Source organism: Theobroma cacao, chromosome 1 (assembly GCF_000208745.1).
Source record: "Theobroma cacao cultivar B97-61/B2 chromosome 1, Criollo_cocoa_genome_V2, whole genome shotgun sequence".
NCBI classification, from domain to species: domain Eukaryota; kingdom Viridiplantae; phylum Streptophyta; class Magnoliopsida; order Malvales; family Malvaceae; genus Theobroma; species Theobroma cacao.
Window position 1 is genome coordinate 34,063,682 of NC_030850.1, and position 26,913 is coordinate 34,090,594.

General features: G+C 34.7%; 5 protein-coding genes across 5 annotated transcripts; all 5 read right to left on the reverse strand.

Moving 5' to 3' along the window:
• Positions 442-6,884, reverse strand: LOC18614048. Its single transcript, XM_007051605.2, has 14 exons — positions 6,069-6,884; positions 5,851-5,937; positions 5,529-5,635; positions 5,178-5,228; positions 4,542-4,713; positions 3,920-4,237; positions 3,608-3,811; positions 3,049-3,525; positions 2,743-2,952; positions 2,297-2,485; positions 1,917-2,080; positions 1,645-1,797; positions 1,490-1,568; positions 442-1,142 (listed from the first exon to the last, which is right to left on the reverse strand). Exons 1-14 carry the CDS (start codon positions 6,492-6,494, stop codon positions 699-701), a joined length of 3,081 nt encoding a protein of 1,026 aa, XP_007051667.2. The 5' UTR covers positions 6,495-6,884; the 3' UTR covers positions 442-698.
• On the reverse strand, positions 8,305-11,207 carry LOC18614049 (UDP-D-xylose:L-fucose alpha-1,3-D-xylosyltransferase MGP4). Its single transcript, XM_007051607.2, has 4 exons — positions 10,722-11,207; positions 10,480-10,641; positions 9,567-9,782; positions 8,305-8,917 (listed from the first exon to the last, which is right to left on the reverse strand). Exons 1-4 carry the CDS (start codon positions 11,205-11,207, stop codon positions 8,708-8,710), a joined length of 1,074 nt encoding a protein of 357 aa, XP_007051669.1. The 3' UTR covers positions 8,305-8,707.
• LOC18614050 (protein ABIL1) lies at positions 12,431-16,031 on the reverse strand. The gene is made up of 9 exons (XM_007051609.2): positions 15,572-16,031; positions 14,692-14,774; positions 14,285-14,435; positions 14,086-14,185; positions 13,863-13,955; positions 13,657-13,741; positions 13,492-13,544; positions 13,293-13,381; positions 12,431-12,883 (listed from the first exon to the last, which is right to left on the reverse strand). Exons 1-9 carry the CDS (start codon positions 15,662-15,664, stop codon positions 12,731-12,733), a joined length of 900 nt encoding a protein of 299 aa, XP_007051671.1. The 5' UTR covers positions 15,665-16,031; the 3' UTR covers positions 12,431-12,730.
• LOC18614051 lies at positions 16,854-18,878 on the reverse strand. The gene is made up of 2 exons (XM_007051611.2): positions 18,361-18,878; positions 16,854-17,606 (listed from the first exon to the last, which is right to left on the reverse strand). Exons 1-2 carry the CDS (start codon positions 18,717-18,719, stop codon positions 17,198-17,200), a joined length of 768 nt encoding a protein of 255 aa, XP_007051673.2. The 5' UTR covers positions 18,720-18,878; the 3' UTR covers positions 16,854-17,197.
• Positions 24,320-26,168, reverse strand: LOC18614052 (delta(8)-fatty-acid desaturase 2). Its single transcript, XM_018114009.1, has one exon. The coding sequence runs from the start codon at positions 25,906-25,908 to the stop codon at positions 24,565-24,567; it is 1,344 nt and encodes a 447-aa protein (XP_017969498.1). The 5' UTR covers positions 25,909-26,168; the 3' UTR covers positions 24,320-24,564.

Genomic DNA, 26,913 nt, shown 5'->3' on the forward strand with positions numbered 1-26,913 from the left:
AATTCTTACCTTATGGCTGTTCATTATAATTTTTAGCAATTTATTCCTTGTGTAATCAATTTTCCCCCTATTCCCCGCCTCTTTTGGATTCTAGTAGTAATTATTCACGTGATGACAATATTTTAAATTTCCATGAATCCCCAACATACAAGAAAGAGAGAAACACTGATTGTTGCTACTATTTTTGGGCCAATGAATATGGCTGCCCTGATTTATTGTTACTTACGGTGTCGGTGCTGCTATTACCATAAATAGGAATTGTATGATCTTCACCATTTTCTCGAGTGCTTCTGCCAGGATCGGACTCAAAGTTAGCGTGTTACATGCACCAATTCCCTATGCACCCGACCAATAAGTGAAGCTCACATGCATTGGATCCCCACAGCAAAGTATTAACCACCAATTCCCTCGGCTCAGGGTGAAAAACCATGGGTAGAAAGATAAGTTAATTTCAGTACTGGAATAGAATTTGAAATTAAGGGGAAAAACTAGTATACAATTGAGCCATTCATGAACGTCAATGACCAGAAGGATGCGGTTAGCTACATACAAAAGGACTCACATGTACACAAAATAATGCATCCTTTCTGACAAAAATAAGACAGACAAGAAAAAGAAAAGGTGAAAAAAAATATATCAAAAATTAAAGAATCATCAAATTAGATTCTACTGCCAAGGATGCAAAAACACACGTGAAATTACTCTGATGTTACTATTGTTGAATTTGAATTTTGCATCTCTTCTGGAAGGGGTTTCACATACTTCCCCAATGCCTTTTGATGGTATTTATGCCTCATTCTCTCTTGTTTATCCTTACTTTTTTGCTTCCTTTTCTCTTTCTGTCGGTTGCGGAGATTTCTCTCTCTCTCGAGTACACCTTGCCAGACAACCTCACCTGTCGATGGCCATAACCATCGTCTTTTTGGGTGGTCAGAATCTGCCTCCTCCGCCAAATCCTCATCCATGCCCTTTAAGGTGTTGAATGAAAACCATTTGACCCACATTATCCCTCTCCGACCCTTTAACTTGTGGTATTCTTGCATCACACCAGTCTCAGGGTTCACATATACCATCCGCCTTGCACTGTGGTATGCCCAGACATTTATAAGTAGCTCCAGCACCCGTGAGTAGCAATGCTTGTCCTGTAGAACACAAAAATACTACTTTCAATACTGCAGAAATCGATTGACTTATGAACAAGGAATCCACTCTCTTTAAGGACTGTGGAAGAGGTGAGATCTACTTCTGTATAAAATGCAGCATCCCGATGGGATTCATAACTCAAATTCTGAATAGCATTTAGTAACTGTCTGGACAATTTAAATTATAGTCTGTTATCCATTTGACTTTTTACTGGATTAGGAATGACTACAGAGAGTTCAATAAACAGTTATTCCCTGGTCATTTCATATTAATTTTCATAATAAGAAATGGAGCAAATACTGAACTTAAACTTATCTCTAAAGATCAATCCACATAAGCAAGTTACCTTTGCGAAACTCAGATAACAGTGACCACTTTGATGGTGCTCATCATACATTTGTGCATCTAATGCATCCACAAACATCCTGCAAGGGAGACATGTTATCAGTTGACATATTATAAACTGCTCACATAGAAGCCATTAAGTGTAACAACTCTCACCTTGAAAACATAACAAACTCTAGGAAGGACTTTGTTGGCAAGGCCCAACTCTGCATGACAGACCATGTGCCCCCATCTTCAGGCATGGGTGGCAAAGAAATCAAATCATGCTTTATGCCATACATCCTATTAAGAGCCTCAGAGAAAGCAAACCTGCAACGAAATGATAAATGAGGTAAGTAAATATGCTAATACAATAAATATATTTATGCATTTTTGTACAATTTCATGCTTTTGCTTTTGAAATAAGTGATAGATTTTACAGCTCTTACTTGCAATTTCCAGCATTTATAGCATCACAAAATGACCAAAAGTCCCCCTGCATGCTGTTTCTTGGATCCATGTCCATTCGAACCCAAAAGTATAGTGCATCACCATACTTGCGCTTTTCAGTGGCGTCCAACAATGAAGTTTCAGCAATCTTAGACAAGGATGCCTGTTATTGCCCCACAATTAGATATGAAAGAGTCAAGGGCACAAGTAGAAAACAAAATATATTTCAATTTAGGTGTTGCTAAGTTCTCAGCAATTAACTCCACAAGAAGAAAAGATGGTTTTAACATGTAGAGCTAAAAGAGGTTTCTGAAGCAAAAGAAAGAAGCAAGAAGAAACAAGGCAAGGGGAGGGGGAGGGGGGGCACCCATTGCCATACCTTCCTAGCTGTTGCTCTCCATGACTGAAATCCTATCCAGGCATTCCTGTGTAGGCGGTCAATTCGTTTAGCAATCGCAAAAAAGGCCCCATATTCACCAAGAGTGTCTCGGTAGTATGGGTTGTTAAGAAGTTGCAGACGAGACGGTCCATCAACATCTTCCATCCTTGGTCTTCGACCTTTAGTGGACTGCAACACCCATTGAACATATTTAAATCAGACTAGAGGATAAAGGTGCCACAGCTTTATGCAGAATCATCAAAATTAAGGATTAGATCACACTCAAGCACTATTTTTACAACTTTTATTTGTTTGATAAAAGGAGAAATGGATATCCAATTATTTAAAAATAAATTTCCATCTAATTTCTTAATTTCATTTGAAGTAAATCCATAAGTGGCATAAAACAAAAATACAAACCCAATATGATGCTTTCACTAACTCACCAATCCAATTCCACGATAAAGAGAACTATGGTGCAAGAAAGGCCAGGTTCCTTCACCAAAGTAAGGTTCATAGATACATAATGGTTGACCAGTCCTTTCAAGCTCCCTTTCATCCCTTTCATGCAAGTCATTCCTCAAGCGGTCAGCCCTCTTGGCACTTCGATATACATCCTCCCAGGTGCCACGGGGTTGATCAGTTCTATCTTTCAACTAACATATTTGAAAGAGCATGAAACTTGATCAATTAAACCGAAATTGTTCAACTAAATTTTTGGATAACATACTATTGCCCACAACAACTCTTACCTCTTGTTCCTCTCTTCTCCTTTTAATATTAATAATCTGCATCTTTTTTTCTTCCTCCCAAATCTCATATGAAAATGAATCGTTCGTGTCAAGTAATGAACCAGACCTCTCTTTTTGAGAATGGTTCCACTGCTCCTCTAACTTGTTCAAAAATTTGGAACTTCTGTCTTCAAATGTAGAATTTAGAAAACCTTCAAATAGATTCCACTGCCATTCTTCTTTTAACTTTGAAGGAAGTTCCATAACAGCCTTAGGAGGGGCAACTTCTGATGGAAGCTTGAGAACATTTTCCAGTAGCAAGGCATAGCCTTCAACAGTTTCCCGAACCATCAAGTTTTTGACAGTTCCACTTCCAATTGAAGCAATATTCCGTGCCAATGGTGACAATTTTCCTTTTGATATCACTTGCAATATGATCTGTGTCAAAACTTTAATATTCTCCTTAGGAAAAAGATAGCTGTTTACCCTGTCATCAACCTAATTGTTATTGCCAATACAGTCAGTAGTTTGCCTAATGAACCTCAGTATGTATGAAAAGGAAACAACATTGGAAGCTTACATATTTCCTGATATTGGAGAGATCTGGTGCTATGATTGGTTTCCCAAGGCACATGGCTTTTATCAAAATCTCTGGAAATGATGGCTCCTCAAGGAATGAGCCATATATCACAATGTCAGTCATGCTCAGAACACTGTCAACATCTCCATCAACAGCAACATGCTTCACCACACCACTTGGATATTTTAAGTTATGAGTGATTCTCTGGGGAAAAGGAAGATACATGAAGCAAAGTAAATTAATGAGAAGCTTGAAACATATGTCCGCATATAAATTTATCCACAGCACTCTGTAAAGTGATTATGACTGTACCTCAACAGCCATGCTGTAGTTGCTTGTTGAGTCACCGCTTAAAATAATAATTTTGGGATGGGAATTTGAATTAGTATCAGATGAAAAGTCAGTAAAGAGTGGTAATAAAGCCTGTAAAACAATTGCATGCTCCAACCACAAGCCCCGGTACATAAATTGACTTCCAACGATTGCAATGAGAACTTCATCAGGTCCGTAACCCATCTTCATACGCTGATTATCTTTGTACAAATTCATTGCATTCTCTCCTTTCCATGCTTCAGCAGGAGAACCAGGAATAACATAATAGTTTCCAGTATCAAATGCAGAATAGATCATCTGCAGAAGGTAGAGAAAGAAATCAAATCACTAGAAATAAATCCCAAGTTAAAAGCCACTCTTGACGCATGAGTGTTATGGGAAACTAAAGTCAAAGGAACTAGGTGTTGAAGTAGAAATTGGCTCATAATTTAACCTATTACTAGGATAACAAATAAAGCATTATCACTTAGTCGCAAGCACTTATCCCATTGGTCAGACCTTCTCAACAGAGCTAAATAAAACTTATATCCCGTTCACCCCTTTTAGTCAATGATATGTTAACAATGAACTAATGACCAAATGATTATCTAATAAATATTACCGGAAGGGCATAGTTTGGGAAGACAACAACAGTAGCACGGCTGAAAACTTTTTTCCAATTATTCACAAGCTCAATCTGCCCACTTGAAGTGAATTGTCTAGAACGAACAGCAAGAGTTCTTTCATGGATGGTCCATATAAGAGGAATAGATTTGAAAGGTTCCTGCATAAAACTATGACAAGGTAAACTCATTCATGTTAATTGACTCAGACAAGTAACTCTTCCAGTGAAAATTTATTAAACATACATGGTACAAAATAAAGCAAAACAAATTAAAGTCTTCAACATGTGTGCCAAAGTAATGATCATGACTCAAAGAATCTTTGATCTGGACAAACTTCTCAAAGCTATAGATACCAGTATTGCCAGATTAAAAATTAAAAAATCAAGTATTTTAGTTGAACAGCAGCGAAAACCAAAAGTTTCTTTTTTAAAACTCAATTGTATGATTTCTGATCAACAACTAACAAATTCATTTGTAAAAATTCAAGCGTCTGAATAAAATGAATTGCAGTTTGTCTGTAGATGTAATAAAACTGTCTTCTTCACTGGTTACAGGGAAGAAAATGGAATAGGAAAGGGAAAAATCAGGGAAGGAACTTTATCTTGCAGAGGGAATAGAATAACATATCCTACCTAGAAAAGACACCCTTGGCCTCAAGAGAGCTGACCAGTATGCCATCATAGCTGCAAAACGATATACCATGATTACATACCCAGAAAGAAAAGAAAAAAAAAACTCTCTACAGGAAAAACTCAATCATTTTGAAGAAGAAAAGGATAGTTAATCCTGAATGGAAGCAAACTAACTCCACAATCACTTAATCAAATTTCCTAATATAAGAATTATTGCACATAACCAATAACAGATAATATAAATAGTTCACTAATTGCACATACTAAGATGGAGACCTTCAATTAAACATTTTCATATAAAATATCAATCCTAAAGTTGATTTATTAGAGATTACAAACAAAGACACATACTTAAGCCAATCAACACCAATCTCATTGGAATTGACTTGAAGAACGCTGACTGGAACTCCAATGCTTTGCCAAACATTGTGCACAGGACCATCTTCAAGGGAGTAGACCTTCCAAGAAAGAAATTAAAACACGTGAAGCTAAGATGAATGCATAACTTCATTATAAGATTTTGTTAGTCATAGTCATCACTCCGAACATGCCCAGCACCAAGTTATCAACTGAAAAGACATGTAGAGTGTTCTTCACTCAACAACCAGAATTCAAAAAAACTGAAAAACAAAACTCACAACTAATGAAGTGACCAGAACTCAATGTCATTTACCTGAATAGCATAACCAATCTCTCTCAATGCAGTTGCAATGGTTACCATTAGCAATTGTTGTGGATCAACCAATAGATCAGCAAACACCTTCAAGTATAAATTTTGGAAAAAAAAAACAAACTATAAATAACAGCGTGCAAAAAAAATCCAATAGCAAAAACTGAACCCTTAAAAATTATCCATTGAGTAAGCCAAAATAAAAGGATTTTTTCACTAACCAATGCAAGCTGGGGCTTTCTATATTGGAAACGGTGTTGACTCCGGTTGAAACCAGATGAAGATTCCAAATTAAGTACTTTATTTTCTCTCTGAAATTTCTCTAAAAGCTTACGGGGTTCCAATCTGATATCTTCACCAAAATCTAACCCACCCATCTCTTTTAAGTACCTCAATTCTCCATATACCAAATCTTTATCTTCCAAAAAGGAATCTTGGGATTTGTCCATTACTGAACCAGGCAAATACATCTGAAAGAACACCACAAAGAAAAGGAAAACAACAACTGTGCAAATCCATTGGAGATAATCTAGCTTCTTGAAGAGCAAAAACCGAGAAAATCTTGATCTGGGTCGGTTCAGAAACGGGTTTCTTTCGTTTCTACTACCAGCTCTCTTCAATGAAATCCCACTTTCTAAAGAACCCATTTACATTCTCATCCAAAAGTTACACTAAAAAAATTAGCTCAAACTAAAACAATATATAAAAAAAAAAAGCAGCCCACAAACAAAGCAAAGAAAAGACTAGCAGTGGGTGTTGAGTGTTTATTTATTACAGAAAGAGAGAAAGCTTGTGAGTTTTCATGAGCAAAGGGATATGGCTACGCTGGCATTTAGGTGGATTCCGATAGTCACTGAATTGTCAAAGATTAATAGAGAGTGACATACGTAATAAAGCATTGGCAAGGGATTTTCGGTTTTTTTCTCTCTTTCTTTTTTTTCCGATTTTTACTGAGGAGCAAAGCAAGAGAGCGATAGATTCGGAGAAAACGAAAGGGTTAACGTGAAGAAATCGGTAAAGACAAGTAGGAATTTGCTTGCGAGCTGTAACTTCGGTGGAGAATCTATTGTAATTATTATTCCCTTTCTTTTAGCGTGCCCTGTCTTTAATTGGCCGGTTTTTTTTTTAGCCTTAAATAATTTATTTAAATATTTTTATGGCAACGAGCGGTTAAATATTTATCTTTTCTTTACCACTATGCATTTATTTTCTATGAATTTTTATGAAAAATGACTGATGAGCAATTGTTTATGGTTCAATTATTTTGTTTATAAAATAAAATTCATAACCACCAAAAATAAATTGATTATTGACTTTAATTAAAATATGGCCTAAGAATTATTAATTGGTACCAACATAACATAAGAATTGTAATTTAACAAAAAAAAGTAAAAGAGCTGAAGCTAAACTGTGTTCCTTTTTACATTGAAAGACTAACATGAAGAAAAAAAAATAAAGAAGAAAAGAAAGAATATTTTGTAATGTAAAATAGAATAATAATAAGAAAACTTATACAACTACTATTGATTTGGATTTCCCTACAACCAGCCATTATTTTAATTTACAAAACCTACTAATTATTAAAATGTTCATAAATATTAATTATATATAGATACAAATGTTTGGTATAACTACAATCTAATAATATAATGAATAAATAACTCTAAATCAAATAAAATATTTTCTGACGAAAGCGATTTAATGAAATTAAAATTATTATCTATACATCATGTAAAACTCATTATTCAAAATGATAATTTAAAAATAAAAGTAAATAATATATCTTTTTCCGTCAATACAAAATTTTATATACATCCGTACTTTGATGTTTATTATTATAATTATAGGTTATAGATATAGATATATAGATAAATATTAGTTTATAGATATAGACTAATAGATGAATTATCTATAGTTTATAGATATAGATTAATAAAAGAAGAAAAGGTGGTAATAGCTTCCGACTGTATCTCTGATACAGATTTATGGCTGACCGACACTTTTTTGACTTTCACAAACTAAGCTTTTGTAGTCCAACGGTCAGGATAATTGGCTCCCGAACTCCAGGCAAACGCAGATTGCAAGTTTGGAGACATTCAATTTTTACTATTTTAGCAATCAGAATATGAGTTCACGTGTTAGATGTAACTATTTTCAGCAATCAGTTCGGTTTTTGGACAGAACAATGAGAAAAGCCACGGAACTCCTTGGGAAACAAGGCATTCGAACTATGTTTAACAACCAGATCTCGTGTTGATTAGAATAAAGAGAAAATGATTTGCTTCAATGCCGTTGTCAACAAACGTGAGTGTGACGCAATAGCAGCTTCTTGATTCAGTCAATCAAAGACAGCGCACACTACTCTGTTAAAATATTTTTTGTGCCCCTTCCCTGTAGCACTCGTTCCGAGCTCTGGCCAGTTATTAACCAAGATAACATTGTACCATTTGTCAAATCTATCAAGGAATTATTTGTAATGATTGAGAGTTGCTAGCTGAGATACAGATTTTATACAAAGAACAAATCTTACTATTTGCATCATGTCAAGGAAAAACATTGTAACAAAAGCGGATTGATTCTTCAGGTCTAGAAAGAATGTTAGAATAGTCAATAAATATTTGGACTTTGTTCTGATTGTACCCTATTTAAATGTAAACGTTGCTGAGAAATGAGCATTGCTAGCTGCTAAAGATCCATGTCCATCTGCACTGTCAGCTGCTAAGGATCCATGTTCATATGAGAGCATAGAAGCAGATGATAAGGAAGGAAGCTGATCCACCTGGTATGCTCCACCACTTACAATGGTCGTTAAGGTTGTAATTGGTTCTGCAGACAATAGTCATAAAGTCTTCCAACTTTTTCATAATCTGCCTAGTGGGGACTCAAGGAAATGATCATCAACCAACCAAAGGCCATAATCGCGGAAGCGCTTGATCTTCTTCTCAAAACCAGTGATATAATTATTATGAATTATGACATGCGTTCCCTTGGTTTCCTGCACCCATGTCTGGTTCTTGAAGTATAATCCACCTGTTGGGAATGCTGTCTGGGGAAGCAGGCAGAGATCCACCTGCAGAAAATATCATCAATGTATAATAATCAGAAAGTGAAGTCTCACTTCTAGAAATATCTAATATTTGATCACATACTATCAATTTATGAATATCAGAGAGAAGCGTCATAGAAGCACAGATTTCACACCCAAGAGTCTTTACATGCCCAAAATGAGAAACAACAATTTGCATTGGATCAGAAACGAAAGGGGCTGCCTGATTGTTTATGTGACCTCTGGAAAGTAGGACAAAGAGGCAAAAGAAATTTCTAAATAACCCTCAGACGGAATTAGCCATAGATGTTTCCTTAGCATTATGATGAGCCAAATTTCCATGTTACAGGTTACCAAAAGAAGCAACTTAAATAACACGACTGAGAATTTATTTTTGAACATAAAAACACTATGCCTAGTGCGAATCAGAGAGGTACATCAATTAACAATGCTTTTCTGGATATGATATTAAGAACTGGTAAGGCATATTGTGAGAACCCTGAAGAGTTAGCCACTAGCCTTAAAGGTATGTGTCAAGGCAATATAGGGAAACATGAAAATATGGCACAAAATTTCCACTTAACAAATGAATAAAAAGGAAATAAACATATCAGAACTATTAGGCATGCACTACAACCCAGAAATAGTAATGACATGAAGGTGAAAAACAAACCTGTCCAGCAGTTCTGTTTAGTGCCCAGTTAAAAGCAGGCTGATCATTTGCTTTCTTTGCTTTGGACCACGGCTGAGCTTGAAGCTCCTCAATCCATTCCTTCATAACTAATTTTGCTCCATCCGTGGGACGCAGGAAAATCATGCAACTACATATGTAAGTGCGACCCTTTTTCCCTGGAGGTGGCAAATCATGGGAATGGTTTGGAGGCTTCACCTGATCAACCAAAAAGAAGAAGAATGAAGCAATTTTACGAGAAAAGCAGCAGTGGCAGCAAAATATTGCTAGTTTAGGGTAGCCTGGATTCAGGGGGTCATGGGTGACCATTAGGTTAAATTACAGGATATAATCTTCCATTCTCTACTTTATTTTTACTGCTACTCCACAATTTCCACAAAAAGAAAAGAAAGAAATAACATAGCCTTGCATCGCATAGATTACATTTAACCAGCATTCATAGATTAATCTTGGTGACAATAGAATTGCTTAAGATAAGCCAAAGTTCATTACTTTCTTAAAATCTAGTAGAATTGCTTAATCTTAATGAATATTTTGAAAATTCTTGCATAACACATTTTACAAACATTGAGTGCTTTCAATCCTAGTCCTATGCTCTACCATTCCAAAGATGACAGTGAGCCTGTTTTTTTTTTTTATTCTGTAATACAGTCAATGGTATCTGAGGTACCGCTTGCTTCTAATCCCTTCCAAAGATCTTAAAGACTCACTCTCTACATTTAGGATTTTATTCCCAAAAGGCTCCCGACAAAGATCGATAAGGAGAGGACTCCTCTCCTTCCTTACCAAATGGCTCACCCTGATTCAGGGTTTAAAGCAACCTGCCTTACCAAATGGACTAACACTGGATTCAGGGTTTAAAGCAAAACAGATTAAAACTATAAAGACAACATACCACAGCCATGTCATCAGTGAAGTAAACATCATGATTTCCTTCCAAATAACGAAAGGGGTCACCCAACCACACCATATCGACATCATTATACATAACATTATACCCAAGCTCCAAAATTTGCAACAAATGCCGAGGCCGCCTGGAAGTAAAATTGAAGAATCCCTGAACCAAGCAACCGATCAACATCATTTTTAAAAAGTTGAAAGCAAACAAAACTCATATATGAAATACAGGAATTGTACCTGAGAGCCAAATTTATGGGCAGTTTGTGAATCAGGTGCAGGCGGGACCAATACGGCATGACCAGGCCACTTCTCATTAACCTTATAAAGCGTAGCGTAATCTTCAGCTATTACAAGCACTTTGTCTTGGTGCTTTTGCCTGGTAATACTAATCAACCAATTGTTGAGAAAAGGTAAATAAGGTTGGCTCACGGCGCAGACGATTACTGTGCCGTTTTTGGCAACGAACGATGCCGCTTCGGCTAAAGTGTAGTCTCGCCATTTGGAAAGAGAAGAGGCCTTTATTGAGTTAGAGAACATGGATTGGGGCATTCCCGACCAGGGCAAGAATACTCCGAGGATTACCATGAGAGAGAGAAGAATAATTAGGCCGGTTGGGCTGAAGATCGAAATGGGTCTTTGAAAGGCTGATGAAGGACGTGGGGAGATTGGGTAGGCGTTTGAGAACGGGTTGTGGATGGGTCGTTGGTGCAAGAATGCTGACATTGTTGCTGGAAATAACAAAGATCAGAAACGAACAAGTTTATGTAAATTTACATGTAAGAAGAAGAGTTCAATCAGAAACAAAGAGAAACGCGTAGGAGTGAGTGAAGGAGTGGGAGTTTGGGTTTAAGGAAAAGTGTTCTGTTTTGAGATCGGATCTGTAACTATGAAGACGATAGCTTTGTGGTAGAAACAAACAGCAACAGAGGAATGATTGTGGGTCGGGTTGTCGTTGTTGAGTCCGAATTCTGTTCATTATAACAGTATGCGGGTTTTACCGCCTTTTTAGGGGTCATTATTATCAGGACATCTAAATGCAATGAATGTAACGACACATGGGTTTATCATTTTTTAGTTAAATTTATTTTGGATTGACCTTTCATTTTTTCAGTAAAATGGAATCTTAAAAGTGATTTAAAAAAAAAATCTTTTCGGATGTCTTCTTCGTGTCAATCTTTGGTTGATTTTAATTGACAGTTTTTGGCATTTTTTCATTTCGATGGGAGAAGTTTGTGATTTGGCATTTTATTGTTCGTTGGTTCGGCCTTTTGATTATAATAATAATAACTTGAGTGTGACTTAAAAATTATTCTAAATTCCAGATATGAATCATTATCCCTGAAATGTTTTATGACAAGTTTACAGCTGTAACTTTTCCTCTTATGTCACATTATTATTATTATTATTATATTTTATTAAGATTTATATAAAAATGAAATTAATCATTATTAATAATTCAAATTTAAAATTTTTTAAATCACATAATTTAAATTTTAAATTTCATGTTGTTTGAATTCCAATAGTTGTAATTTGTATTAAAGCTTATGGCAACTCCTTTCAATTATGTTGATTTAATCTTAACTTATGAAGTGAGTTTGAATTATGATGCGTGGTTTTAATGAAAATATCAAAAATTTGAATAAAAGAAATTGTGATAATCTAATATTCAAATCTCTCTTCTTCTAATTAAAAAAAATTATATTGTTATAAAATAATAATAATAATAATAAATATATCTTATAATTTCTGTTACTAGATCCAATTAGTAACTTACCTTAGATTTGCAACAAAAAATTATGACTACAATCATCAATCACCATCATGAATTACAATTCATTTTAATGGAAAAATTATGGCCATTCTTGGTAAATTAAGAAGCATCAACTTGAAATTATCTTTTTCCACTCAAACACAGGCATATCACAAGAAAAAAGTAAGCTAGAAGATAACCTGCAATGAATCAATTTATAGGCTCATTGATGAAGGCTGAAGTAATTATTGAGAGGGTGGAAGATGTTACTCACCTTCGTTATCAGATATTTTATACATATTGCTCATTATTAAAAACCCAAATAAGAGAACTGAGATGAAAAAAGAGAAAAGAAAATTTCATCTTGAGCAACTGTTAAAACTACTAATGAAGGAATCAACTACGGAACGACAAACAAGGGAGATAATTACAGGCAACTCCATCCGCATAAGGGAGAGATTTACATAATGGCGCCATTGGCTTGTTTGGTAAAGATTTATGCAACATATCCAGCCTTTAGCTTCGGTGCTTTCTGTTTGGCAAAGAAAGCTGACAGCATACTTCTGCTTCTAACAGGTGCACGTATAATCTCATGCTTTGGGTTGTCAAATGACCTGAACGCCGTCAAAGGTTTGGAACCCTCCAACTCCTGCAAAAACAGTACTTTTTCATAAACATGCAACAACTAAAGGAATATCCACCTGAGACGGATTTGTACCAAAAAGAGGGTATATAATCTCTTAATCAGAAATCTGCATTCGCAAGTAATATAAAGACAAGCAGGTACTCAAAAGTATCCATGCTGATGCAGATGCCTATATTAACCACACAGGCACTCAAGATCTGAAGATATGAAACAAGGCCACTTGGAGCAGAAGTTGGTTCCTAGAAAATGACTTGAGTACGGAATAAAAGTTATAAATTCCAAAAAACATTTTCCAGAAATTACAAATGAACAGAAAAGAAAAGCCATCCATCAACTCTTGTTTTAACCAAGAAGCATCAATTGAAAGGATGACAAACATGTCCGTCTGTATTCTTGTAGTTTGAAACATTACCCTATGTGTGATACCCAATGTTGGCACAAATGCATTAGAAGCAGGAAAAGGTGCTGCTGAAGAGTTTGCCTTCGTATTATCTCCATTTTCTGCAAGAATTACAGTCAAAATACAAGTCTTGTCATACAAAGCCTAATCATGAGCTGACTCTTTTATCATATAACAACAATGATATGAGCTGCTGATCTAATACACATACCCAATAACTGGAAAACCTCAGAACTGCTGCCTGAAGGTTTTGAGATTTCATTGCTGCATGTAAGCAATGTCAATTACTTCTTGCTCTCAGTAGAAGATTAGAAGAACTACACTGAAAGGAAAATACAATTATCCATCAAACAATGAACTGTTTGGCCAAACTAACCTTGCCAAAGGTTGTGAAGTCCCTTTCAAAGTAGACTTGGTTTCTGAGGCTAAGTGCCATGAAAGAGTTTTTGATGCAGGAGTACCTATACTTAAAACATTTAGTAAGTAACATGATATTCAACTTCTTCCTAAGAGAAAGTATTGTAAACAATGCAGTGAACAACTAAAAATAAAAGACTCCCTGCCTACTTAGAGACCTTATACCTGAAGGCTGAAGACGAGATTTTGCCTGGAAATAGTTTTGCCTAGGATCTGTCTGTATGTGTGGACTAAAATGTACCTTCTTATTGACAGAATCTGGCTTAGAGGAATTACAAAGGAAAAAAACCAACAAACAGGAAAAAGGAAAGGGAATGAGAAGCATGCTAAAATTTTTACCCACTGACTAGCTTCCAGAAAAACAAAGGCTTCTATCAACTACTCTTACTTGGTAAAATATAGTGCTTGTGGTGTCTTGGGATAAATGCCAACAACTGCTGCTGCCTGAGACCTTCTTTATCCGTATATGTTTGGCACATAAGAAGTTGCTAATATTAACAAACTAAATAAGTTCAGGCCCATCCATTCGATATTGTTCTTGTACTAGCATAGTAAACCAGAGAACCAGAGGAGTGCAAAGAGATTACCTGATTTAAACAAGATGCCTTTAGCTCCATGGTTGACACTTCCAATGTTTGCTGCTCAAGAAGATCAGTTAACTTGTAAGCCACAGTGCCAAGGTGATCAACAGCATTAACAAGAGCCCGTACAGCATAATCTTTCAGGTTGTCCAGTACCCTAATGGATGTATCCACAAAGAAAAGGAGTTGCATTATGAGAAGAGAAAGGATGCAAGTAACCCAAACAAATACAACGCATAAGCATGCAAGCTTGATATAAGAAACATCATAGAGGCAAGCCATTGCTTGCTTCTTGTGTAAGTCAATCATGTTGTAAAGTCACTCATCCTATTGCTAGCATGAAAATGAAAAGGCTGTCAAAAAACAATGAATGAACTAACCAACATTTTATGCAGTGAAATACACAGCCTTACATCTGTTTCTGCTCACTCTGGAGATATGACTTTTCGCAGTATTCTGCAGCTGAGTAGAGCTGAGGCCTTAAGTTCTTGAGCTCCTGCAGAAAGGCATAGGGATAAATTCTCAAGTTGTGTAACAATGAGATGCTGGAAAGCTTTTGAACCACATAAGCCCAAAAATTCACAAAAACAGGCTTTGAAATCAACACCGAGGTCAAGTTAGCAAACCAAATAGAGCTCTCAACTTTTGCATATATTCACACATATAAAAAGGTCTGGAACTGACTATACATTCAGATTATCAGATGCATGCACTTTCCAATTTTCTTTTAATATAATATTCTTACATTATAGAACATAACAATCTCAGAAAGAGCTCTTTCATTACCTCATCAATTCAATTCAATTTCTACTTCAGTGATAGTACGGCTGGAACCTCAGAAATGGAAATGAAGAAATCATTGTTCTTCAATGAAAAACATAAGCCTATACCCTACTCACCAAATTGTATTTTCTAGCGAATTGAAGCAATATCTAACTTAGCATAGATTCATTCATTGCTATAACTCTAGTTTCTCGCTTTGTAACCTATCTAACTCTTAACTTAGTCATAAATGCTAAGGTCTTCAGTACTAAACCGTCAACTCTGCTTATTAAGACGCCAAAAGAACAAAAAAGAAAAGGTAAAACACACACACACACAAACAAATTTCCTAGCCAAACAAAAGCCATTTTCAGTTCATCTTCTCTCGAGCACATTAGGCGTCAGCAATCTAGCAATGACTTCGAAGTCAAACAGTCACTAAAACGGGACAAAAATAAAAAATTAATCAAATTTTAAAAAATTAACCAGATCTGGTCCCAAAAGATAAAGACTCGTAATCAAGAAATGAACCTGCAATGCTTTGACGAAGTTCTTGCTACGCTCCATGGAGACCTCGTCGAACGTCATGGCGGGATTTTCAGGCCTGGGAAACTCCACTTCCATTGCGGTCACCTCCTCTTATAAATTTCGACAACAAAAATTTTCCAGACCCCTAAATCTTAAAACCATAAAAAAAAAAAAAGAAGAAAATTCAAGAACGCACAAGAATTCCCAAAAAGAAATAAAAAGGTGAAGTGCAGTGCAGTTATTAAACGATGAAAGAGTTAGACTAATGGAGAGATTTAAGGGGTGGGGGGAGGTTAGGTTTTTGGTGGATAGCTAAGCAAACTTGGGAGAGAAAGTAGAAATATGAAAGAAAAGTGAAGTAGAAGCAATTCCGAAGATTTGTTTAAGAATTTTTGGAGTTAATAGCAAGGGAAAATGACTTTACAACTTCTTTTTCTTTTTGAAGGGGGGAGTTACTGTTGTATTTAATTGCAAAGCGTCTCCCTCTCTCTCTCTGATGACTGTGCCTCTGCGTGCGTTTAATGTGGTAGTTGACAGACTTCACTCCATTCGGTGGTTTATTTTATTTTATTAAAATAATATTACAATAGCTAACGGAGGTTGTCGTTTTCGAAAGAAATGGATTTAAGAGGACGGTTTTGCCCCGCGGGTGGTGTGAGAGCTGGTCAACTGAAAGCTGTCAATTGAAGTGAAGTTGGATTTTTAGATTTTTATCGAATATTAGCAATTCATTTTTTCCCTTTTTCCGAAAAAATGAAAAGCTATTGACTGAAATTTATATAAATTCGACGTGGGAGTTAGGCCCATGGCCAACGCTATTAATCATGGTGCAATGATGGTTGTGAATTTACCATAATAAACAACTGATGGTTGTGGGACTTAGGAGGAAAGGTGGGTGGCTCTTATGGAATATAGCTTTTCGTCTCAGATATTTATGGATTTTTGCATCAGGCATCGGTGTGAAGCTCCAGCTGGCATATAGTAGTAGTGGTGGAAGTAATTTTGTTTATTTGAAAAGAGAAAGGATCCCTAGATTATATGCAATTTCTTTAAGTGGAATTATCACATGGTGTATGCCTGCTCCTCTTCTGTTTTTTTTTTCTTTTTTAAATGACATAATTATCGAAATCAACTAGATAATGCACCTGTGATCATGAAACAACTACGCTAATGACATTTCAACTTTTTCACCTTCAAAAGGCTGCTTTAGAGCCGGGAAAGAAGATTACCTGAAACTTTTCCAGAAGAAGTTAATGGACCCAGAGTATAATTCACCTTCAGAAACTCAGTTAAACAACATTCAGATCTTAGTATTTACTATTGCTGCTTTCACTCTATCTTGATCACGAAGATAGTCAATTATGGCTACAACTACTTACACCAAACTTGCACTGTACAAAATTATACAAATATTGGACAATGTTGCATTATATTGTTTGAGGTCATAACACGAGAATATAGTCATAATTCCCGATGCTACCAACCAGATACAAGCCAAGCGGTAACGAGTGCTTGCTGTGTGATCTAAAGCAAGCTTTACACATTGAGACTTATCTCAAGCTATTGCTCAATGCTTACTCAACCATGACACACACTATATACCAAAATTTGGAAACAGCCTTGCTGTTACTATGTCCTCTGTGAAGATGAAGATGATGAAATCTCAAAGTAAGTTGGCCTTGGTGTTGAGGGGCAACCAATGGTTCGGATTATATCCTCCACGGCTAGCACATGAAATTTTGGGGGCGAATTCAAAGCAATATTGTCAACTCGGTGCTCAAAGATTTTACCATTCTTGTCTAGTTTGTATTCAGAAGTGCCATCAAATCGACCACGGCTCTCCCATGGGACTCGTGGAATGCCATGGACAGTCCAGCGAACCATTATGACATTCTCCACAGGCTGCCATACACCAACAATCTCAAGCCAGAGAGCCTTGAAAAATATCCTCCCATGGAATCGCAGTGCCCAGAAGATTGACTTGTAATTGTCAATTCCAATGAAAGTATTGAGAGGATCTTTAAATACAATATCATCCCTAAACAGAGGAGAAGTAACTTGTCAGAATATGAAGTATTAAAGATGGACAGAATGCAAAACGACCAAGCACATGCTTTGTATAAAATTTAATGATGATGAAGATGATAAGACCATAAGAGCTGAAGGCAAATAATCTACTAAATAAAATAACCTAATAAGCGAACTTTCTCTCCTTCCCTTACACAAGTGTCACATAGAAATGCATATGACTTCAAGCAAGCTGTTTTGCACTAACAAAGACTGCTGCACGGCAATATAGGATATTATGCATATACAGCATAACTTTGCCAACCATCAGCATCACATGAACATGCATCACAGAGCAGGCTAACTTCTAGGTCCTAGCTAAGAGCCGAAGTTTCTCCCTTGCACATACACACTCAACAATCAACATTCAGACCAAAAGCAACACTTAAAGAAAATCCAATAACAAGCCACTCCATCAAAAACATAAGCTTAGAGCGCATGGATATGGGCTATATACAAACTTATGGCGTTGCTTTTAACCTCTAACCATTAGAATTCAAAAACCAACAGTACTTAATCATTTTAGTTGCTAAGGAACAAAAGATTATATCTTGGGCACTATTCCACTCAATTGATGCAAAATTTTCAATATTTGAAGCCAAGTGAACTTTAAAATATTTGAATTATTCTATACGATTATCTACTCTTCCCTCCATTTCAAAGCGATCAAATAACATATGGGAATACAAAAATAAGAAGGAAAAAAAAAAGAATTGAATTCGAACCTGTAAATATCGAAACTGAGCTCCCTGTAAAAGAGGTCTGGGAACTCCTCTCTCAAAGTCCGAATTGCGTACCCCATGTTAACGTAATAATTCTGCTTCTCCTCTTCCTCTTTACTCGGCTTCGATCCTCGCTTCACTGGAGCCGAAAATTGTCCGTGCAACCTCAAGCTTTTATTCGAACCTGAAACCATAGCTCCAACATCTTTTAGACCAAATTTAACCTTAGCCTTCGACCAAATTTTCTCGTCATCATTCTTCGAGATGGTGAGGCTCTTGAGGAATTTAGGGCTATGGTTAGGGTTAGAGAAAATTTTTGCAGAGGCGGTGCAAATTTCAGGTGAATGTAAGAGAAATGCCATCTAGAGGTAGGATTCCAGAGGAAATTTTACAGCAGGAGAACGTGAATTAGAAGAACGAAAGGGTATGAATTGCCATTTTTTCTTCTACAGAATAAAGTAGGAAGTTTCCAGGATAGGTTTGCGTGGCTAGCGAGAAACTGTGAAAAGCCGAAGAGAATAGTTTTGGATAAATGAGTTTTATATTTTTATTTGCAAAATAATTAGTCCGTTTCATTTTCAGTCAGTCAGTCAACTGTGATTGGAGGAGTTTCGGATAAATAAGATAATCGAATTAAATCCAGATTATTGGTTACGGCCCTTAAAGACTTTATGGGCTAGCCTAATTTCATATCCTTTTATGTAAAATAAAAAACTTTTAACTTAATGTTTAAAATTTTTTTAAATTATTTAAGAAAATTTAATTTTTTTATTTAATAAAGTCTTAATATTTTTATATTAAGTCATATAAACTCTTATAATTAGTAGTTGATTAATTGTTATTAATTAAAATATTTATTATCATTTTTTGTCTATTTGGTGTTAACGCGATACATCAATAGTGAAAAATACGATATAATCAAGTTATCGTTTCGCGTCATCATTCGTTATGACATGTTAATATATTATGTTAATATCAATAACATAGAATGACAAATGACATTATAACTAAGTCAATCATTAGTTATAAACGTTTATTTGATTTAAAATAAAAATATAAAAACTTAATTGAATACAATAAACATATAAAGATTTATTTGAATTTCTGTAAATAATTAGAGGTTTTTTTAAATATATACTTTAAGATTTCTTATTCTTTTGTATTTATGTAGATAATCTTATTTTTATAAGAAAAAATTTAAAAATATTTGAAGATTTCAAGAAGATTATGACTCAAGGATTTGAGACAAGTGGCATGAAACTCATGTATTATTTTTTTGGGAATTTAAGTAAATCTATTAACAACCATGAAATTTCGAACAAAATTGTCCAAAATCAAGAAGATCGATTCAATTATGTTCAAGTCTTGTTGAAGATACTTGACTTGCACAAGACTTGAAATCTTATTTGCCGTTGGGATTATGAGTTGTTACATGAAGAATCCTAACAAATTACACATGATGAAGAGGATACTATGTTAAATTAAAGCTATTATTTACTATGGGATTTTTTATTCATCCTCTATTTCAAATTGAAGGATTATTATAATAGTGATTTACAAGAAATCTTCATAATAATTGGTTTTATATTCCTTTCGAGAAATACAATTTCGTGGTGTGCAATCATCTCTTACATTTGCTTTGTCATATGGTTGAGAAGATTGTTAAAGTAACTTCACTTGAAGCAAACAGATGCTACAAAAATCATGATTGACAATAAGATGACTCAAGCTTTCGCAAAGAATCAAGGGCATGCTTGGTTGGGAGGAATGGAACAACCATTTCTCTCATATTCTCATTCTTGAGATAAAGTTGTATTTTGTTCAATATAATGGTTATTCTTCAGAATAACTATTCCAAGAAAAACCTGAATAGCCATTACCAAGGCCCTCATTGATAATAGCTATTCCAAATTATTGGGAATAAGAAAAAAAAGTTGATTAGATAAATATACCCTTTTACAATTTAAAAAATTACCTTATAAAAAATACTAAACCTATTTTTTTTTTTCTCTTCCTCACTCCTCTCCCTAAAGCACAAAAGATACAAAAATTTTTACTTCATTTTCAAAAAAAAGGAAATGAAAATATTTAAATATTATTTAATATATTAATATTATTTCACTATAATAAATATTATAAAGCATATTACTTAATATTATTATTTGAATATAATAAATGTAACAAAGAATATTATTTAGTATTATTTAAATTTAATGAAGAATATATTTTATATTTTAATATTAAATATTATTTAATTATAATAAAAAGTTTAATTATCTTCTAATACAAAATATTATTAAATTATAATAAAAATATGTTTGTATTTTGGTGAAAATATTATTTAATTATAGTAAAAGTTATTTTGATTTTATTGCTCAGAATATTTTTATCTTTTAACAAAATAAATTCTTTAATTTTAATAAAGAGTATTTATTTCTTATCATAGTTTTTTTTTATTTTTTAATTAAAAAATCTTTAAATTTTAATAAAGGGTATTTTTATCATTTACTCATTATTTCTTAACCATTCTTAAAATTATTCCTGCCAGCCAAATAATAGAATAAGTAATAATAGCAATTTTTATCTTATTCCATTCTCATGAACCAATCTACATAATAACTATTCTTCCTCTATTATATTCCTTTGGAATGGCTATTATATTCCTATTCTATTCTTTCCAGTGAACCAAATATGCCACAAGTGTTTCTTGATCGAAGCAAGCATATCGACACAATGTATTATTATATTCAATAATGCATTACTAAGAAGGAAGTTGAGTTAGAGTATGTGAAGTCTATGCATCAAGTTGTTAATCTTTTACAAATTCCTTCAAGAATGATAGCTTTCAGAACTTAAGGTATATTATTGGAATTCTAAAAGGTTCAAATTTAAGGCCGAGAATTGCAAGATATTTATCTTGAAATTTGATCTTATTAATGTGTTTATGAACCTAAATATTCATGAATCTATATTAATATTAGTTGTTATTAATATATTTATAAACTTATTATTCATGAATCTAGAAAAATCTTTTGAATCTAATATTTGAGTCTAGAATCCTCTTTTGAGTAATATAAATACAAATGTCATGCAAGAAAAAACACAAGAAAAAAAAGTCATTTGAAAAAGAGTCTTATCACATTCTTAGTGACTTCCTTTCCCCTTTTCTTATTGTGTGAGTGTCAACAACCTATCAACAACTTTCATTGACTTCCTCTTCCCCTTTCTTAGTGTGTGAGTGTCAACAACCTTTCAACAACATCCATTGAAATAGAATGAATGAAAAATAAGTAGGGCAATCATTCAATTTTCCTCTCAAATTAGGTTTTTTTTTCTTACATGAACCTCTAATTACTATATAAAATTTTTCACATAGCTGCATTCAAATATCAAAGTAAAACACAATATTCCCCTATTTAAATATAAGATGAGAACTAAAACATGACGGATTAACCTAGAACAATAATTCTCAACTTGTCAGATGTTTCAATACAAAATCTTATCGGTTGATGCTAGAAAATATAATTATCCTGTTGCATTAAATAAATCTTTATCAAACAAATCAAATATTTGAGTTGTATCAACCTTACCATAAATCCTTTTTTGCATCTTTCACTTTGAATTCAAAATCCTGTCCATAGTCTAATATTTTAAAAACTGAAATATGAAGCCATGAAACTTATCCAAATTATTCTCCAAAAACTCAAAAAACAACTCATTCTAGTAATTACACACTGCACTTAGAAGTAAAAATGAATCATTCCAGTTATTACATACTGTACTAAGGAGTAAAATGGGGATTCTAATAATTATACACGCCACTTGAGTAAAATGGAGTTGGTTAGTAAGTTTTGTTCGAAATGATTGAGCAAGTTCAAGATAATCTTCGAAGTTTTGGTTGAATAAGAAAAAAAAAAGTTTATTATTTGCAGCATTGACATCAATCTCATTTGTTTTATAAAACTTGTTTAAGAGTTCCGCTCCTACTCATTTTTTGTTGTTTTTTAGAAATTTATAGTCATTGTTGTTTGTAAGAACTCGTATTCAAAAAATTATTGCTCATAGACAAGTTCACATATCAATATCACATTTCTTAAAAAAACCTTTCCAAAAGCAATGCAAATAGCAATCCAAAATTGTATGATATTTGTAATAATTTCATAACATATTAAGAACAATATGCTGAATAAAATGATAAATTATTTTCTTTTTATTTTTCTTGTTTCCATTGGAGATATTTCCAATCAATGCTAGTTATAATAAAAACAAATCAAGAACAATGTAAAATATATATAAAGAAAACATCAAGATAGTTATTCTTGATTTGAAACTTAATTCAGAATGAAACTCAAAATTAAAACGAAAATAAAAAAAAAATCTGATGATTTCGAGCCAATCTCATGGATATGTCATGGGACGTGAGAATTTGATCTGAATCCTTCGTCGGGTCAAACTGATGAACCTTTATTGAGCTTTGGGCTTATTTTGGGCCTATTTTGACCCCCATTATCTATTGGACCCTTTCTCCATTTGTCATTCCCTACATGAAAATTTAAAGAAACAATTTAAAAATTCTAGGCCATTTGACTTAAGAATATGAACCATTTAGCAGGTTTAATATACAAATGCGGCCCGTTCCAATAAAGGAAAAAAAATATTAATTTGTTCTTCTTCGCTCAAAATATAAATTGTTCGTCCTTGCTCAAAAAAAAAAAAAATTGCATATCTTTTTGTGCATTTTTATATTATAATAATGTAATATCTCAATTATCTTATTATTAACCATATTTAAAATTGGAATTAGTTTTTATCAAAAATTAAATTGATATTAGTTTCAGCAATTTTTTTTCACTTTTATTTGTTAATGTGAATTTTTTTTATGTAGCAAAAATTATGTCATAATCATGTATACCCATGCATGTGACAAGTTAAAAACTACAAATAGCATTGCAGCGTCATGCCATTATTATCAATACTATATACAAATACAATGGGAAAACTGTATTAAATGGTTCCAATCCGACAAAATAGTAAGCACAATCAAACTGCCAAAGAGGAAAAAAATAAAAGGTAAGGAAACCAGTATCAAACAACTGGGGTGGAATCTGTCTAATTCATTTTGTTCTCCCTTTTACATGCTTACAGATTACTGGATTAGCTTTGTGGAAAATGCCTAAAAACAGAATACATGATGTTGACGATTTTTATGTGCAAAAAGAGAAACACACAGAGGAAAGGAGTTTTGGAAGAGTTTATTTTCTTTCTATGTACCTCTATTCACCAAAAACAAAAGGAGAATTTTCTTCACCCAAGAAAGAGAATATTACTTTTTTTGTTCTAATAAGAAACATGCCGTCCGTCCAATATTGATTAATTTCACCTCAATAAAATACTATATATAAAAACTTTTAAAAGGTGGGGCAAAATAGAAAAATAATTGTAGCAACTACAACTAGGAAGAATATTATGTGAGACTGATGTAGTGTGGGCTTAGTTTACGAGTGCTTTTCACGTTTGGATAGGTTTAAATGCTATTGCTATGTTTATGAAACAAATTTATAATTACATTAAAGAAAAACTAAATTCATTTTTTTTTTAAAGAAAATAATTTCATTCAAGATAATGAGCAGTAACAAAGGACACGGTTTACATCAGGAAAATGAACCAATTGGAGAGAGAGCAAGAAAATGAACCAACTGGAGAGAGGTCTGGTGCTGCGCAATCTTCAATTTCTTCATAATTCCTAGCGCATAGCCCTTGAAGTTGAAACCCATTTCCCTTGCACAACTGCTTCAGCGTCGCGTACCACGATACCCAACCCTCGCACTGTGTTTGTTCTTGCTTATTATTATACTGTATTTTGTTGGTCGTAGGTATACTAACGAAGATTGATCAAGATCCAAAAATCAAGTATAGGGAAAAATGAGAAACCTTGTGGCATGGAAAGAACTACAGCCAAGGCTCAAGCCAAAAGCAAAAGGAGAGAGGTTAAAAACGCCCTTTGCTCATTGAGATTAACAGAAAAATAGACCAGCAAAGAATTCAAGAATATCTGAATCGTATATGAAAGAAGAGAAGAGCAGATAAACGATAAAACTCTGATTGTGCTAAGAAGCAACCTATGTTTCATCCTAAACACTGGACACAAAAGAAATTGAATTTCGATACCCCGAGAAAAATACGCCAGGCCAAGAAAGAAACAGATCCTCAGCCATGAGTGTTAACAGCTTCCCACAACAAATTCTTAGGAACAGGGTTGGTCAGGTCCCGGGCCTGCAGGGCTGCAGTTCTGAGAGTCCTAATAGTCCATCGATTGGCCTCCCAGAAAGACAGACTCCTGTAAGGCAAGTTGTGCTTCTTGCAGAGATCCCTCACTATCGGAGAAACCTTCCTCAATTGGCATCGGGGCAACCTCGGGAACAAATGGTGCTCTAGCTGGAACTGCAGACCACCAAAGAACCAATCCATCCAGGAAGAGCAGGAAATATCCAATGTTCCACCTGTCTGCTTCTCGAACCAGTCATTGCCATTTGGAGGTCCAACATATACATTTGCTGCGAAATGGTTCAAACAGAATTGAACATGTTGAATGGATGTAACAGCAAAGCTGGCAAGAACAAACATGATCCTCTCTGGCCAATTTGGTAGACATGAAACCAGGAGAGGGAACCAAGTCCAGAATATAAGGATCCCCATTATATTCAAAGCTCTATCTGGGACTTTCCGATTTGAAAACAATAGCAAGAATGTTTGTAGATACAAGTTGACCCTTGCCACACACATAACAGGATAAAATGTCCAATGCTGGTAACTGATCAGGAACCTTGCAAAAGGATCAAACTTCAACTTCCTTCCATAAAAGTAAGACGTCATTGAATCGAAGAAACGTGAAGATACTGCAAGGACTGGAATGTGCTGAAGATCAGGGTCGTAATCCAGGCTGTTGCAGGCAATGTGGTGTGCATTGTGAGTCCATTTCCACCAGGCAATGCTAATTCCGGTTAAACAATTCCCAGAAACAATCTGAGCGAGCTTGTTGTAACCACGGCTAGCCATTACCTGGTAATGACCAGAATCATGACCAACATAGGCGCTTTGCATCCAAAGCAAACCCAACAACATGGCTGAACCCAGATGAGCCCATACACTTTCGCATCTCAAAACACCATAAAGAACAACGAGAAACATTAGAGCTACAGACGTTAACGAGAAAAGGGCCACATGACCTTTCTTTTCAAACATACCAGTTTTGGCAAACTCCGAGACAAGCCTTCTATAATCCTTGGATACCTCCGAGACCTTGAAATCTTTGAGATAATACCCCGTGAATAACTTGTCAAGATATTTCCAGGCAGTTCCCGGGTGATACGCAATAAACGCATCAGTAACATCTTGGCCAGCCAAATTCAAGAGCGGGATTTCCCCACCAGGATGCTCCTTAGCCCAACCTGAAACATTGTAAACTTTACCCTGGATAGAGATCCACAAATCTCCAGGCTTGTTGTGTTCTTTCAGCTCTTCAGCGGTAATATATTTCTTCTCACACTCCATTGAGCCAAAACAAAACGTTGTTCTTCAAAAGGGGAGATGGTTTAAAACCATATACGAATCAAACCAAGAAAACCCCGCCTGATCTTTGATGTTTCTTATTTTTCAAAACGGGGTTGGCTTGTTCAACAGAACACACCCCTCCTAACCGGGATTCTGATTTGATTTGATTTTGATCGAATAACTCACCCCCCCCCTCCTATCTCTCTCTCAACGTTTATCTATGTTCTACCCCTCTTTGGTGTTCTGGTTTGTGACTACTTTTACGAGGCTATTTATGATTTACAGCGCACAAAGGGAGAGATTTAGATTGAGTTTGACAGCGAAGCCCACGCGGTTCATCATCAGCCGTTAGGTAGTCGTTTCATACCACGACAACGGAAAGGTTAAAATATTGAATCCCAAGTCATTTATATTTTTACCAACTTCAGAATTATAGTACTCCACAATCTTTGTTTTTTTTTCTGGACAAGATCTGTGGGCCATATGTCAGTGAAGGGCTCTTTGATAGGGTAGGCCGTAGGGCACAGGGATGTAAAGTAGGCCGCGTTGCAGGTTATTAATTGCTAATAACACCGTGAAGATATTTTGGGGAACGGTGCAGGAGCTTTTGGAGGTCGTATCGCATGTGGGTTTATGGAGACAAACACTGCCCTGTTAGCCAATTGACAGGCAATATTTCTCCATTTCTTTTCTTCCTCCTTTTGAACCACTCAACATAAAGTTTGAAAAGGCATACAGTGAAAACTGAAAAAGATTATAATATTTTATGAAAATAAACAGAGTACTAATATAGTTGTCTCCCACTTCTGTTTTTATTTCAAAAAAAATTATTTATTAATTTAATAATTATTGTAAATATTTTATATATATAGTTCAAAAAATTGGCATATCTTATCTTATTCAAGCATGTGATATTTTCATTATATTACTCTTCCACATGCAAATAAGAGAAAATTACCTTTATTTGGACATACCTTCATCTTGATATCTCTAAAGAGTATACTA